The sequence below is a fragment of the Aplidium turbinatum genome, chromosome 13, assembly GCF_918807975.1.
Source record: "Aplidium turbinatum chromosome 13, kaAplTurb1.1, whole genome shotgun sequence".
NCBI classification, from domain to species: Eukaryota; Metazoa; Chordata; class Ascidiacea; order Aplousobranchia; family Polyclinidae; genus Aplidium; species Aplidium turbinatum.
In genome coordinates this window covers 22,240,373-22,256,924 of record NC_137484.1, presented here as the reverse complement: position 1 = coordinate 22,256,924, position 16,552 = coordinate 22,240,373, and the positions used below count along the sequence as shown (strand labels likewise).

The window sequence follows — 16,552 nt, the reverse complement described above, 5'->3', positions numbered from 1 at the left end:
TTAATGGTACTTATAGAAGGCTCCCAGCTTTACCTGTGAGCAGTGAATGCAGAGAAAATTTGGCCTTATTAAAGCAGACCATCCTTGCTATTTTATCCACTGTGAGTGGAGTTGCAGTTGAAGAAATTTTCAAGAAAATTACATTTCAGATGACAGATTCAGCTACACATAATCTTCATGTGGATGAAATGGTTGCTATAGATCTTGGTGTTGACCATATTCCTCAACACCTTCTTTGTCACACACATCCTTGCCTTATGTTCAACAGGAAACTTTTGCAAGTCATCAGTGACATTGAGAGTACGTTAGGTCCTCAAAAAATATATTCAGCTTTCCTAGTGAATGCAACGACAACACATGGAACAGTGTTTGAGCAATATATTGATTGTTTGACTCGCCTTATTTCCCCAAATTTTGATCACAAGTCGTGGAATTATGCAAATGAATTCAGTTTGTTTATTAAACCAAAGAAAAATTTGGCCGTTTCTTTGTAGATGGAACGTTTTAATCGATTTGTGTATCTTTGTGCAGTTGCTTTGTACATTCAGGAGGATGTGCAATTATTTCTACAAAAGTATGACCACATCACTAATACCTTAGCTTGCATTGTTAGGGCTTTTCAAGACGTAGATTTTCTTAGTGTTTTTTGCGCTGTTGGTGCTGTGATTGGAATTCATTTAGTTCAGCCATATCTCAGCATCACTTACTATGATCAATTGCAATACATCAGTTTAATCCCAACCATGCAAACCCTTTATCATGATCTGACCACTTGTGATCCTGAGCGAATGACAGACTTATCAAGACCTGCCTTTGACTTCATCAGTGTTGAAAGATTTAAAAGTTGTACAAAATGGCCACAAGAATTGATGCAGGAAGTTCAGCAGCAAATCAACACCAACAAAGGCCGAATCACTGACATTTTAAAAATAGTTCTTCCCCGTTTGGCTGCTGGATTTTTTCAACAACGAGGCGATGTATTTGGCTTTGGAGACTTTTCGCAAGAGAGTGCTCAGCTCCTCACAAAGAAAGACAGTGCACAACTTGATATGGCACCAATCAATAACCTGGACAGTGAACGAGATGTGGGTTCCATTAACTATGAACTACAAATTCGTGGGGCCAAACAGTTGAATGCTAGCAGTGCATCACATGTCAAAGCAAAATTGGTGGATTTAGTCGAGCTGAAGGCAAACAAAGAATTAAAAAAACACTACAAAAGTGCCAAAAAAGTCACCCAAATAATAGAACTATGGAATACAACACAATCAGAATTAGTAAAACATGGCCTTGCATCAAAAAAAGCTCAACACCTCCACAACGATCAGAGAAAAATTTGTGATCTCAATTTTTTGAAGAAGTTTGGTGGTCCTTTTAGTAATGCTGCTGATGTTGATTCATTTTTAGAACTGAGTGTTTATGATGATAAAACCAAGGAAAATGTTATGTACTACCAAGTAAGATATGCTCGTGATACCTGTTTGTCACTTCCTAGATCTAGTGAACTGTTTAGATTGAAAAAGAACTACAAACGTTTGCCCATGCAAACATATGCCCAGAACCTGAAAGTTTACCTGAGTAAACTTCAGTGTTCCTCAACTGTAACATGGGAAGATTTTGACTCTGCCATCGAAACGTTAACCGCATCTAACGCTGAATGAACATTCTGGGAGAATGTGTTCACAGTATTGTAACTTTGTAGACTATATCTCTTTACATACTGCAACCCTCTTCTGTGTTTAATGCGTGTATTTAGAGGTTATTTTGTGTACTTGTTTGTATGTATTTTTGCGTACTTTACCCAGTTTATATATATACTTGTTATGTTCCCTCCGTTTAAGACCATACAACACTTTAACTGTTTCTTCCAATCTACAGAAGAAGACTGGCAACTGTTATTGTAACTACTCCATCACTAGCCTAATTTGGTAGGTTGTAAGCATATTTTCTTCATTCAAAACTCTGAGAATATGCAAAATTAACGTTTTTTAGGGGTGAGAAAAAGGAAAAATCTCACTTTTTAAAGAATTATATCATGTTTATGTTCTGTTAGATTACAAAATAAGATACCAAACTTCTCAGACTGTTATTCTGCATCTTTTAAGACCAATTGCAAGCACTTCTGACAAGTGGTTTTGGAATTATCTCTGAAAAAACATTTGCGCCCCCCCCCCCCCCCCATTTTTGATATCTGATTATCCGGGGTTTTTTTTCAACCAAAATAATAAAAAAAGTTGGTAATGCTTCAACATTGACCCATAGCATAAAGTTCAGGTGTACTCATTATTGAATTGTTGATTTTGCAATTTCGTGCCCCTCCCTAATAGTAGTCACCGCTCATTAAGTCTGCCTCGGGATCGGACGATTTTGTATTTATTAAGGGAGAACTACTGTACCTGTTCATTGTTTTTATTTAATTAATTTTAGAAGATATTTGTATTTGCTGCACTGTGGTGAGAAGTCAAAACCACCTTGTTGCTAACCACGCAGCAAACTTTTTGTACAGTAATTCACCGTCTGGAGACGTTGAATCTAGGTAAAAGTGAAATGTTTTGCTGGTTGAGTACATGTAGTTCAATTTAGTTTTTTTTCTGACTATCTTGGGGAAAACAATACATAGCCTAATGCAACAAAACAGACAAGTGCCAAAGGCCAGACCATTTCCATCATTTTGTATAGGCTACATTGCTAAAATATTTATATGAAAAGAAAAAAACATCCTTCAAGGTCACAAAGGAATAAAATAAAAAGTTCACTTAGGCAGTCTTTTCACTCGTAGTGTTTCAGCAGCCAATGTAATCGTAACTCAAACGATTACATTGGCAATGTCTCTTGGAACCACTGGCGTACGGTGACCATTTTTTGGGTGTTCACTTTTTTTCAGCAGGCTTTGAACGCACGCTTGGTTTGCAGTTTATTCAATTGCTGTTCCAGTTCAGGTCATAGCAAAATAAACTGATATCATATAAGGAGTTACTATGCAAATCAAGCAGATGTTTAAAGAGGTTTAAAGCTTTCTAAAAAATGTACACCCAAAAAAATAAGCATTGTAGGCTACTCCACTGCTTGGAACTAAGACTACTTTGGTTATGCTAAAAAAGGTAAAGATGATTATGTAAATACCAAAGGATAAACTGACCAATGACATCTTGTAGGAACACAATTTCAAACTTCAGTTTAATTTTAAACAAATAAATTTGTGACAAAACTATTTTTTTTAATTTTATGACTCAGGATTATTAAAGAACAACCAACCTTGGAAAAAGATGAAGCAACATTCATGGACTGTAAAGCCAGCTTAACCCATTACATAACCTACTATAATAGCCTACAATACAACTATATAACTTAGTTGTGTTTTTAATTGAAAGTCATACATTCCAAAATTGAGCACTGGCGCCCGGCAGTAGCAGATCAAGAAATAGTTTTGAGGGTAGCACCACAGCTTGGCTCCAAATAAATTGACAAATAAAACAAAAGAGCCAGCCGTAAAAAAACGTTTGGTTAAAACCCCGTAGCGCCCTTGCGACATACACCTAATACATACAGCAATAGACCGAGAATCTTGGAAAGTTTTCATACAAGAGGCAGTCAATGCTTAGAATTAAGTAAGACAATGAAAGAAAAAGCGCCCTGGCATATTATGCAACAACGATTTTTGGGAAGTGCATAACTTTGGAAGAGTAGAATAAATATTTGTAAAAAAAATGAAAAAAAAACATTTAATTGACTCTCTATTGCCCAAGGTTGCAAATTTGCGACAAGTTGTACTGCTAACTATTCTGTGTGGGTTGTACTTAACCAGTAGTCCTCAGTCTTTTTTTTTTGGCGGACCCCTTTTGATGCCCTCGAAGTGGGCGCCCATCCTTAACGAATTTTTCTCTAAAATTTTGATATATCACGTTTCCTAATGGAATCAAATGTTCCATAAGTTTCAAAACGACACACTTAAAAGAATTTGCTGGACTTGCGACGAACTTATGACGATTGATGACATTGACAAAGTTATGTTATGAGCTATATGTTGGCATAGATAAAAATCAGTAATCTTTATGCTGATCAAATATTCTTCTATAAATTTTATCAAAAATTAATAGAATTTTACGACCGTTTCAAAGAATTTCTCACTTTTTCATTTGTAATCAATATTTTGTTGCAATCACAGTCATGGCAAAACTGTGAATGCTAATAGAATGCTGACTAACGTTTGCATTTCTCAGTTAAGCATTGATCAACAATCTGCTGTCTCAACAAAATATTAAGTTAAATATAGCCAACATAGCCTTAATACTTTAACACATTTATATGAACTTTTTTTAGATAGGAAACTGAACCTTTGTGCGATGTCCTTTGAAATTTCCAAACACGCACCGGGGCGTCGCGACGTATAGCTTAGTTTGAGAATCACTGTAATACACAAATAAAGCGCAACCAATTCTTAAATTTTGTAATTTATCAATCATACTGCAAACTCGGAAACTTTTACGGACTCCCTCAAATCGCTTCGCGGGACCCATGGGTTACGCCGGCTCCCGGTTGAAAACCGCTGTACAAAACCTTTAAAAAATAATTGTGAAAAAAAATCTTTTTTTTAGCGCAACGGGGTTAAGATTGAGAACCTTAGAGGGTACACCAATAAACATTTTTTTCAGTTTTGTAGCAAAAGTAGGTTATAAATTTTCCCAAATTTATTTCGATTTGAGTGATCAATCGCTTCTCTGGGTCCGCTACTGGCGTCGTGCATTGATTGTTATCTCACAAGCAAAGGTCAGCCTTCCGTAGTTGCTGATAGCCACCCCCTTGTCACTGGCTACAACGCATTGATAGAGACCGGCATCAGATGATTGTGGGGTCTTGATTTGCAAAGTTCCGGAACTAAGGAAGTACCTTGACCCATCTGTAAAAAAATAAACATGATCATTGGACAATGTTGGAGAAATACATACCAAACGTCTTTTGTTTGAAGCATTCAATAGCGTTGACAGGTGGGTCTAGACTCTAGAGGGTATTTTTGGAACCTGGCCGGGGTGTTTTTAGGACCTGGAAACCTTTTGGTTTGGTTAGTTTTTGGTTTTGAATGTTTATTCTTGGACTGACAAAGCCTTGATAGGTTATTTCTGGTAGTTTCGCATTCTTGTAGAGACTCTTGACACAGAACCGGTTGCCGAGATTGACAGAGTAAAGTTTTTCGATTGTTGAAACGTTGTTGCTGGGAAATTATTCTATCCAGTAAGTGCCGCTGAATGGAGAGTAGCCTAGTCCTTAACGTGCATTGCTCAAGCGCACACCCCGAGAGTCGAACCAGCACCGCTTGGTCTTGAAGCTTCTTCGTTCACGAAGGCCCGCGCTAACCAACCGAGCTATTGGGCTTTTCAAAAGACTTGGGAGCTTGAAAATATACCGCGAAGTGTAGATATAGTGTGCTATATAGTGGGTATGAATCCAATCGATTTATTGATTGAAAACAACTCTTGAGGTTTTAAGGGGACAACACTTATACCATCTTTTTCTTTGACAATTTTACTTTTAATTGCCCTTTAGGTTTTTTATTTTTTGGAAAGGTCTTTTTGTTTTGCTTTTTGGGCCAAAGATCTCATCAATCTCATCAGTGCCGGGCCTAAATATATTCCTTTCAACGATCCTGGATGCATTTTCCCACGCTGTTCAATTGTTTGTAGAGTCCTTTCACAATTAGAAATGTTTTTTTGGGTCGTTATCGTCACGGGAAGGGCTAAGGGGGCAGTTGGTGAGAATGCACTTTATAGTCTGATTGTCTAAGCCACAATCATACATTGGGTCGGGACTTGAGATCTACAAAATTGCAATTAAAACAATATACCAGACATATAGTCTGGTTTGAAGTAAGTTATTCGAGTTATGAGACTGTTTGTTTGTTGAAAGAGACGCTATTGCAATGAGTTTACTCTAATTGCTGCATATTGTGACATTTAATGTCAAAATGGGTAAAAAAAAAAAACGATAAAAAACAAAAAAAACGATAAAAACAAAAAAACGAGCTCGTTTTTTTTAAAGACAAAAAAAAACTTTTTTTACATCTCTAGTCGGGAATCTTCTTCTATAAAAAAGATTGGTTTAATTTCTCTCGACTCCTCACCGGGCTCTCTTCAAGCAACACCATTCTCTTCTACGCTCTTAAATTATTTTTCAATTTTGAAAGTTAAGTGAGTGAAACGTGAAATACTTGAAACAATTTTGTCAAAACCGGCCAGTTAGCATGTGTACCATACCTCATGTTACTGCTCACTCGGTGTACGATAACCAAGTCTGTAAATATTTGTCCACTGATGACTTTTGCCGGCGCATATACTCTCCGAGAATATGACCTAAGGAGAGACATTGACTGCACATTGTCAGACCGATTTCAAGCGTTGTGGTTAAAAATTTAATTGTTTCGGCATGCCTTTTTGTCTTGTGGTGTTTGCTTTAGTGAGTTGTAAAGCAAAAGTCAACATTAGTTTTGCCAGTCCCCGCTCTTTAACCACTAAGCCCATGTGGAAACGTGAAATGAACAAGAGGGAGCCAAAATGAACAATTAATTGACAAAGCGCTAATACTATAGTATATTGCATAAATATATAAGTAGTATCAGTTAGACTCAACCCGATGGCTGAAAGTCTTACAGCAGAAATTCATTTTGTTTGAGTTGGTGTTGCCAAATCTCAAACGGCAAATTAAAAAAAATCCGTTTAAAAATAAGTCATTACCTGGTTAAGATTTTTTTTCTAACAGACTGCTTGGATAATCACAAGCTAATCGGCTATGTTTTACTAGAAATGCCAATTTTTTATCATCATAAATTTTATTGTCTTATCTGGCAACACTGGTGTTTTTGTCGATCGGAGAGCTGCCACATTTTTTTACAGTTTCTGGCCAAAACCTCTATTCCGTCCAGTTTATGGCCAAATTTTCTAATACATGCTAACTGATGCATATACATTAACATATATTGCGTAATATGTTTTATTTCGCTTAATGCATTCTACTGTATAATAACATCATTTATAAATAGAAATTGCATTGCAATGTCATATAAAGGGTGTGCTATGCTAAAACAAAATATAATAACGCATTTTATGGATTAAAATTACATTTCGGTGAAAAATAGCAATGAAGCATGGAATAAAATAGCATTGAAATATAAAAACATATTGAAACGAATCGTATTAAGGTTATCTGGCGCAAAGTAAAAATTATTTCAAATTTTCTACGATTTTAACAAAAATCAAGAAATGACCAGTTATGGCCAAATTAAATACCCAGTTATGGCCGACCATGAAAATGACACATCTGGAAGCTCTGCTTTATCAGCAATGACCAGCAACGACGTGTAAAACAGAATAAAGAACTTTAAAAATCAATGCTTCATTTTGACATGATTTTGGGTCTTGATACCAGACAGAAAATCAATCGTTATTCACATTGATTCAACGTCTGCAGTCGTAAAAAAGAACTGATTTGCTGTCTGAATAAGAACCATTGATTGAGTGGAGAAGTTATCAACACTCTTTCAGCCAGATCAGTCACCAGACGGCAAATCAACCATTTTTAACATTATTTAACGTCTACAAATGTTGAATCAATGTTTAAAAAGACTGTTTTTTTGACTAGTTACTGCAGCTTCAAGAAGTCTAAAATTATTGACCAACATTTGATGACAAGTCTCACATTTGCATTTATTCAACGTCTTCACACATGAAAAAGATGCTAATTTAAACGTAACTTGGTGCAATAAACATTATTTATCTTACTTAATTCCATATAACATCCGAGATGGCGACCTATTCAACATTCCCTTCGTCATTTTGAGCAAAAATGTTCGTACAATACTTAAAAGTAACAACGGCAAGTGACTGTGAGAGGTCTCGAACCGGGGTCCACGCTACTGATCTCTGCATTTAAGCCGCTGAGCGGTTGACCAGCTGACTACGTGATTTGTTTGAAAATATTTCGTTTCGACAAAAAGCTCTTTGCTTCGTTTTGAAATTATTACATTTCGTTTCGTAGCGACGTAAGAACAAAAACGAAGTCCACGAGAATCTTGTGGTTACCCGGTTGCAAGAGATGCTGTATTACATCACAATTACAAGCGATATCTGTCGGTTGCAAAAAGGAAGCATATCTTGTTGCAAACCGTAGTTGGACGCGTTAATGCAAAAATAAAAACTTTCTCTTATCACAAAGACTTTGCATCGATTTGAAACTTTTGTGGTGGACTTGAGACGCATAATCGAAGAAAGAGGCTCCTTAGAATAAGAAAAAATATAAAAGAACACTACATTATCATGTCACAGTAGGCCACTCATCAATAACTACATTTTGAAACAAGAAGACCGCGACTTACACGCTCAGGTCCATCTAAAGTTCGCTTTCCAACTTACTTTTTACTTGTTGTTGACACAACTTGATTGCAACATTCATTGTAGCATGTAGCAAACGTGTAGTTTTTCTTACACAAGCAATGAAGTAAATTACAACCTAGCAAACACGCTACGCCCTCGTTATTCATAACAATTTCGAAATAATTATCACTCTTTGATAGAAAATGGAAGATCCCAGGTCTTAAAATTTAGCTGTTTAGTCTAAGACTCTAGGCCTCTAAGGGGAGGGGGGCAATTTGAATGGCCTAGCACTTAAAATTCTGTTTGTTTCGAGCAGAAAACCTTCATAAGTTGAGAGAACCACCATTGCAAGATTAAGGGGATATGGGAATTTGTAAAGTTATTAACGCCTCGATCAAATGAAAATGGAAGACGCCATACTCGAGTTTTTCTCTTGTTTTGGCAGAGTTTTCTTGTTCAGAAATACGCCTATGATGATCCTAAACAAGGATGAAACTCGAGTATGGAATCTTCCATTTTCTTTCGATCGGGGTTTTAATAACTATCTTTGCAACAACAACTGTTATTCTGGTTAGACTAAAAAAAAGGTTGAAAAAAATAATTTTGTAAAGAACTTTTGTCACGATAGTTACTGTACAATATACAGCAACTATCGTGACAAAAGTTCTTTACAAAATTATGTTGGTTAGCGCGGGACTTTTGGAACAAAGAAGCTTCAAGATAAAGCGGCGCTGGTTCGACTCTCGGGGTGTGCGCTTGAGCAACGCACATTAAGGACTGCTCTCCATTCAGCAGCATCTAATGGATAGCATAATTTCCTGCCAAGACTTCAACGATTGGAAACTTCACTCTGTCAATCTCGGTAACCGGGCCTGCGTCAGTGATTCAAAGCCTCTACAAGTATGCGAAACTGCTAGGATTAAGCTCTGCAAGAAGCTTTCCCAGTCCGAGGATAAAGATTCAATCAATCAAACAACATATCAGCATTCACTTTTTTTTCGTTACGCTTGAGCTGTCAAGTATTTCAAGAAAACATTTATGTTCTTCTACTTAATTCTTTACTTAATATTTAATTCATGAATGATATTAAATCATTTGAGCATTGTTTCAATTTTAATCAAACCCGTATTTTCGTATTTGCTTTCAGAATTATTTTGTCATATTGAGTTGGGTGTTTGAAAGTTTTGATCAAGTAAGTAAGGGTTCAATGTCCACATTCAAGCTCACCAATAACTGTCTTAGTAAATACGTGTTTGATGACTGGTAATGATAGCGGAGAATACGCAACAAGCAAAATCACCTTTCCTTGCATATACACAATTAATGTAAATATAAATTTGACATCTCACCTGGTAAACCTAGGGGAACAATTGAGACAAATATTTGTCTACAAGGCGAAAAAATAACGTCATTCAACGTTGATTGTTCTCGGCAACTCTTAAGCCTATTCACCATTCGACCAAGCGGCACGCATAGCCATCTTAATAGTCTTGTCGGTTTAAGAATCTTTTATAGCGAATCCAGTAGGGTGGACAAGAGTCCAAGGGGTGCTTTTAAAACTGGAATGAGGTTAGGGGCCAGGAATCCCTCTAGGAGGGTCAGGAAATTAAAGAAAACGCTAAATATATTTTGCCATAGTACATTTGCATCATGTCTATTCCATTGAAGAGACATCCAATTTTTGGGAGAAAACTCTCCTTTCTTGACGAATTTAGAAGTATTTTCTTTTCTTTGCTATTTCGTAAGAGGTGCCAAATTTTGGGGACCCTGTGAACGCCATCGCTACTTGGCCCAAATTAGTGTCTCAAGGGACTTGTGCGCAAATTTTTGTACATGCGCATATCTATCCGTTTTGTATTGGCGTTTACCTACTATGTACATTTGGCTTTATTTGTATTTTGCGTCATACTCAAAGTGGTCCATATTACAATCAATCACAAAAGATAAAGACAAAGCAAAAATGTACCTAACTAATAAAAATGGATTTTCTTTATATAAAGTTTTCAAAAATAAACAAAACCAAAACGTAAATATTGATCTTACCACTGGTATCAAGCGCCATATCATCTTTCCTCCATGAATATTGCGGATCATTGACATTTGCCTCACAAGTAAAAGATATTGTTGCTGTTGACGTGGAAGGCACAAGTTGATCTTTGGGTTGAGTCTTGAAAACTTGCGCTGGAAAACAAAATATTTCATTTTGAAGTATTAAAGTAGAAATTGTGGGTGGTAGTGGTACCATGTCATATTTGTGTTATTATGTTGGGAGGATTGGCGAGAGAGGTCTGAGAGGTCGTCTGACAAGTTTGCAGCTTCCCTTTGTTATTTACATCATACGGTCAGTGGGGAATCCGGGGGGAGGGCGATTGGGGTGGTCACCCTCCTTAAATCACAAAAAAGTAATAGACGTCCTGATTATTAGTCATTAATAGTCATAAAGACGATAATGATATCATAAATGCGTTTGTACTCGGTAACGTTATTTAATATACTTCCGCAATTATTTCTTCCTTCCGTTATTTAATATTTAATATACTAATAGTAATAATACTTCCTCGGTAACGTTATTTACGGTGTATTTGCAAGGGCGGATTAATGTAAACCCACACATTAATGTGTTTCATTGAAATCTCCTCCTCTCTCTATAGGCCACTTGCTGGATCTCTTCCCTCTATACCAGTGCTACTCAAACTTTTTTATGCCGTGTACCGGCTGAGCACCTTCCATCACTTGGCGTCCCGGTCAATTTGCGAAAAAAAGACAAGAGCAAAGTCATTATTACTTTTGTAACAAATACACAAAAAAAACAAGTAAAAAAAACTTTTATTAATGGTCTTTCGAATTTTGATGCGAAGGGTGCGCTTGGTTGTTTTTCCTATTTGTTTGTTATATCTTTATCCTGCATTGCGGAAAGCAGACTTGAGCGCTATGCATCGGTGTACGCCTTCCGACGTACACCTGACCCACACTGCAGCCGACTGCAATGTCTGTTTCCGGTTGTCTACTCTACTTATGACTTAAATTTTGTACTACCCATTACTCGAAATCGATCACTGGATAGAGGCAATTGTCGTAAAGTTTCTTGCCCAGAGAAACAACAGCAAGTGCGGGTGGCTGGAGTCGAACATGCAGGCTCTCGACTGCGAGCCCAACGCGCTAACCACTCGGCCACTGCTTTGCAACCAGCAAATCTAATTGCGGTTCAATGAAAGACAATGCTACTCAAAGAGGAGTATGGATATCCAACTCGTTTCTGTGTTTTCCCTAAACAGCTCATGGTAGAAAAGCCGGCTTCACATAGATATGTAGAAGAGAATGGAAGCAGTGTTTTAATAGCTATGGTACATGGCCATCGAACATTGCGATACTTTGTTGAAATAATGGATAACAATTACGAAATAACATTTCTTTGTGACGTAACTGGAAGTCGTCGTAGTAGCGGGCCACCAAACAGTCTATAACTGGGAAAGCAGATTGAACATTATCGTTGCCTAAAAATTATTATATAGACGTTCTGATCAACATAAAACAAATTACTCAATTTACAATTTCTCCTAACTGACCGCGTACCAGCAGCCAAGTGCTCGCGTACCGGCACCGGTACGCGTACCGGCGTTTGAGTAGCACTGCTCTATACAATGCACCTAACTTGTGGCTATTTCTTGTGAAGTGTGATTTTTATTATGTGCTTTGATTTTTTCCTTGTTCTCGTTTGCTTCAGTAGATCAAACGAGTCAACATAATTTTAAGCTGAATAACTTTATATTTCAAATAAGAATGTTTTTGTCGTACCCAAACTTACGGCCGGTGAATGAAGATTTAGATTAAGATTCTAACTTAGTTCTTTTGATCAATAAAAAGCTAATGCCTCAAGGCAAAAAATATTATATGAAGTTAGTGGGAAAGCAAACCCATGTCATTATTTGTTTTGTCAAGTCATGTGTAGGTGTACAGTACACCGCTTGAGTCGAACCAGAGACCTTAAAAGTTACCACTTGGGAATTTTGCACAAGTCTAATACGTACCTCTAAAAGTCTAAAACGATGTGTGAGTTTGAGCTATTCTTGGCCATTTTTTTTCAGCTAGTTTTCCATATAAAAATGAATTGTTTTGGTTCCTCTATGAGCTGAGCACTTCTGCTGCTGTATTTCTGAGATTTATAATAACGCGTTGGCAAAATTTCTTGGACACATAAAGAAAGGCGAATTAGATTACTGCGGTTCTGAAAGCCAGCAATATCGCCCATTTGGGGGGGATTTCAAACTATTAACCAAGTGCCTTTCGGTACTATATTTGCTCCCCATACCTTACTAAGATTATGCCAAATCTCTCAAACCATTGTGAAGGCCATCAAATTTATGGGGTCTGCTACTATTCGGTGAGTCCGATTCGGTGAGTCTGATTCGGTGAGTTCCTAACTTCTAACCCCTAACCTTAACCCCTAACCCCTAACCCTAAAACGGCAATGATAATTAGGCTACGGTACCCGATAATTTAAAAAAAAAAATTAAAAAATCCCCCGTTAAGGGATCGGACTCACCGAATCGGACTCACCGAAACGGGCCATTCCGAAATTTATGCATAGCAATAAGTATATGAAATTTACCAGTATAGCACTCGTTTCTAGCACTAGTTGCAACGTTCATCTGATGGGATTGAAAGTAAAAGCAACAATAAACAGGATGGTTTATTCCTTCACTGACGTTTCGTGAAGCAATAAACCATCCTGTTTATTGTTGCTTTTACTTTCAATTTCATCAGATGAACTTTGCAATTAGTGCTAGAAACGATAATTGTCCTGATGATTCAGCATAGCACTTGTCAAAACAAAAATAATGATTTATATTTACCATATGGTAAGAAGAATGATTTATATTTACCATATGGTAAGAAGAATGATTTATATTTACCATATGGTAAGAAGATGCTATGTTCAGTAGAATGTTATTATGAAACCAAATACCAAAAGAACTACAAGAAACACCTTACATTTAAGTACTTTTACATTTAAATATAAATATTTCTTAAAAAATTTGTACAGTAATCACTCCTAAAACATATCATGTGCTTATCTCCTTGCATACAGTCTTTATGTTGCTTTGTTTTTGTGTTTTCGCTGTATCATGTTAAGTACCGGTATTATGTTCCTTAATTTTTGTGCTTTGCTTGTACAGTAGCCTATGTTCGTGTGATAGCTGATTTTGGTGACCCTGCCATCCTTGCTGTGAAAATTATTTTTGGTAATTGGATTGTTTATATTTTGTTTATTTGCCAACAGAAAAAATAAATAAATTGAACTGAGCCGCAAACCATGCAATGCAATCTTATATTGATTTGGCAGAATAGCCTACATTCTTAAAAAAGGGACGAAAATAATATTTTCAAAATGATAAGGAGCAAAAACGTTTGAGACCAACTGAGTTAGAATATATTAAGTCGCACATTGGCGAAAGAAATTTTTACGCAAACGACTGTTATTTGCTCATTCGAGTAGCAAAAGGCATTTCTGTGTATAAGTAATTAAGCATGTAGAGTTGTAGAGGACACACTGTGGGATGAAAATCGATAACTTTGCGAGGTTAAGGCCAAGGTTGTTAATGATGAAACAGTCGACAACTCTGCTGCGAGTTCATTCAAGGATTGTATTGCACTTAGCAAAACTAGTTCTTTTTGCATTGTTTCAACGTCAGTAGACGTAAACATGGACTAATTCCGCTAGCTGGGATTGTAAACCAATCAAATGAGATTAATCCTTCGGTGAGTAAAACACTGAGCCGCTTAAAACTCAGAAACGATGTTCATGAAGCAAGCCTTTGCGTCAGGACGAATGCGTGTGGTACAGTAGCCTTACAACTGGTAAAGTTGCTTTTTTGTGCATTGTATTAACATCTGGTAACGTAGCAGCATTGTCAAAAGTAAAACTTTTCTAGCATATCTCAGTTATCTTTTTATGGTGATTTTGCATGTACTGTACAACGTCTGCAGACGTTGAATCAATAGAAAATAATAATCATTTGCTATCTGGATTTTAGTTAGCAAACAACAAGGGGTGACCTTGATTTAATAATTATGCACAATGTTTAAACTATCCTTCAACACCTTGTGGTTAGAACAAGCACACTTTACGTTGCTTTAACGTCAAAACACGTTGAAATGATGTTTAAACAACGCATTTTCAAAGGAGTAACGATCAGCTTCGACGTCTCCGGGTTCTTCAGGCGTCGTGGTTTCTTAGACCCGTTTGCTTAGGAACAGAAATTAATTATTAACAAAGAAAACCGGTGAAAAACGCGGGATAACTTACCTGATGATTGTAATGGCAAAATTAACGCTAAAACACATATAAGAAACTCCATCATTTTATTTAAAATTAGAAACCTAGTTACCTGTGAAGGCGCACACAGTGAATAGGTTTCACCTTTTTGAGATATTTAAAAACGATACAGTATTTTATTTCTATGGCTTTTCATGGCGATATTTAGACACCAATCCTTAAAACAAATAAAACTAAACAGGAGGCCTGGGTGTGTCTTACCACCCACGCTCTGTAAATAACTTGACATTATCTATTCCAACATGGGAGACAACTTTGGTGAATGATAACTATATGTGATATGATTTGCTCTGCATGGGTTTTTTCTTTCGCACTTTTTCCTAAGCACTTTTTGGTAGAATTTATTGTTGAAAAACAGCTTAAGTTGGAAGGTGGCAAACTGCTCAAGTAAGTGGTAATTGAGAGCGGCTGACATCTACCATCTTGAATAAAGTACCTGGTCCTCGGTTTGAACATACAAAATCCCCCTCCACTGTCTATAATAGAGTTCTTAACCTGAAGAAATTTTTACCAGCTGGTAGTATCTCAATGACTATATGTATGACATCTTCTCATTCTCTTTCAGACAGCAAAATCCGCCAACCAATGTAAAAATGGCGGATTTTGCTATCTGGGTACTAGAGACATAGTCTTGCTGCCTCTATGGCGCTGCATTTCAAGGTCCATCTCTGGCATTTTCTTATTTCGTATTCCTGCTTTCCAAGTATGTTTTTGAGGGAATTCATTTTCATAAACACGTCAGTTTCTGGACAGTGGTAACTATTACATTGGCATGCTAACTATTCCGGAGCAAAATCCGTCAGTTTTACATTGATTCAACGTCTACGGAATGTAAAAATGACGGATTTTGCTGTCTGGGACTTTTTAAATAAATTGTGCAATCCTACCCAGCTGAAAAAATTTCCATTTTTTATACAAATAAACGTTGAATCAATGCAAAAAAGAAGGATTCTGTTGGTTTCGTAATTGACCAGGTTGCTTTTTTGAGTTCCCTTGCCTGCTGTAATCATCTTCGTGACGCCAAAATGTGTTTAGCTGAAACAAAATTATTCACAAAAAAATTTAACTAAAAAAGAAAAACGAAACGAAATCAAGACAACTAGTTATGTATCGAAATAAAAGTTTAAATTTTTAAAATAATGAATTAGCAAATCTTTTGGTTCTGTTTCAGATTTACACCGAAACGAAATTACCGCTCTTCGAAATGAAAAAGAACCGGTAAAGGCGAAACGAAACACTTTAAAAAAGCTTTTTATTTCAAAAAGCTCGACTTAAAAAGCGAAAGATAGATGAGGTCTAGCAATCGCTCATTATCCTGCTGCTATTATTGTTCCGTCACAATCAGTTATTCTTTCATAGGGAGTTTGCTTTGTTGTATCATAGACATACAAAACATGTTTTGTATGTCAATTAGTTATTCAGCTTCAAAGAAAAAAAATGTAGATTTATGCAAATACCTTGAGCTTCTGTTTAGGCAATGACATGATGTGACCTTAATATTTTATCAATCCCTTGCTGTATTGATCTGGTAGCGATCAATGAGCATAACTCAGCTTTCATCTGCAAATAATTTCATAAAAAGCGCTTGAGCACTCGTTCCACACGCATTCAAGAAGTCCATCCTGTTTCAGAATAGACTGCACTGCATCTGCCTCCGTGACCAGTGAGCTCGATAATGATTAACCTTTCGTAGAACTCTTTAGCGCTTGCTGATATTTACTCTGTAGCTAGTTAACGAATTGCTGTCTCGTGTTCTTCATCACATTACAAGGAAAATATCCCGAGTTGTGTAGCTAGCTTTCTAGGGTTCTATCATAAATATTTTATCCCAAAGCTCGATCAGCCACAGCAAATC

The 16,552-nt window shown here is 36.7% G+C and overlaps 1 protein-coding gene across 1 annotated transcript in view; it reads right to left on the bottom strand.

The window, feature by feature from the left end:
* Positions 1-14,745, bottom strand: part of LOC145782043 (contactin-2-like) — a 44,616-nt gene extending 29,871 nt beyond the window's left edge. The window contains exons 1-3 of the mRNA XM_082593775.1: positions 14,668-14,745; positions 10,404-10,541; positions 4,760-4,897 (exon numbers count right to left, since the gene is read on the bottom strand). Of these exons, the coding sequence (XP_082449901.1) occupies positions 4,760-4,897; positions 10,404-10,541; positions 14,668-14,722 (331 nt within the window). The 5' untranslated portion in view covers positions 14,723-14,745. The remainder of the gene's footprint in view (positions 1-4,759; positions 4,898-10,403; positions 10,542-14,667) is intronic.
* Positions 14,746-16,552: the final 1,807 nt, after the last annotated feature.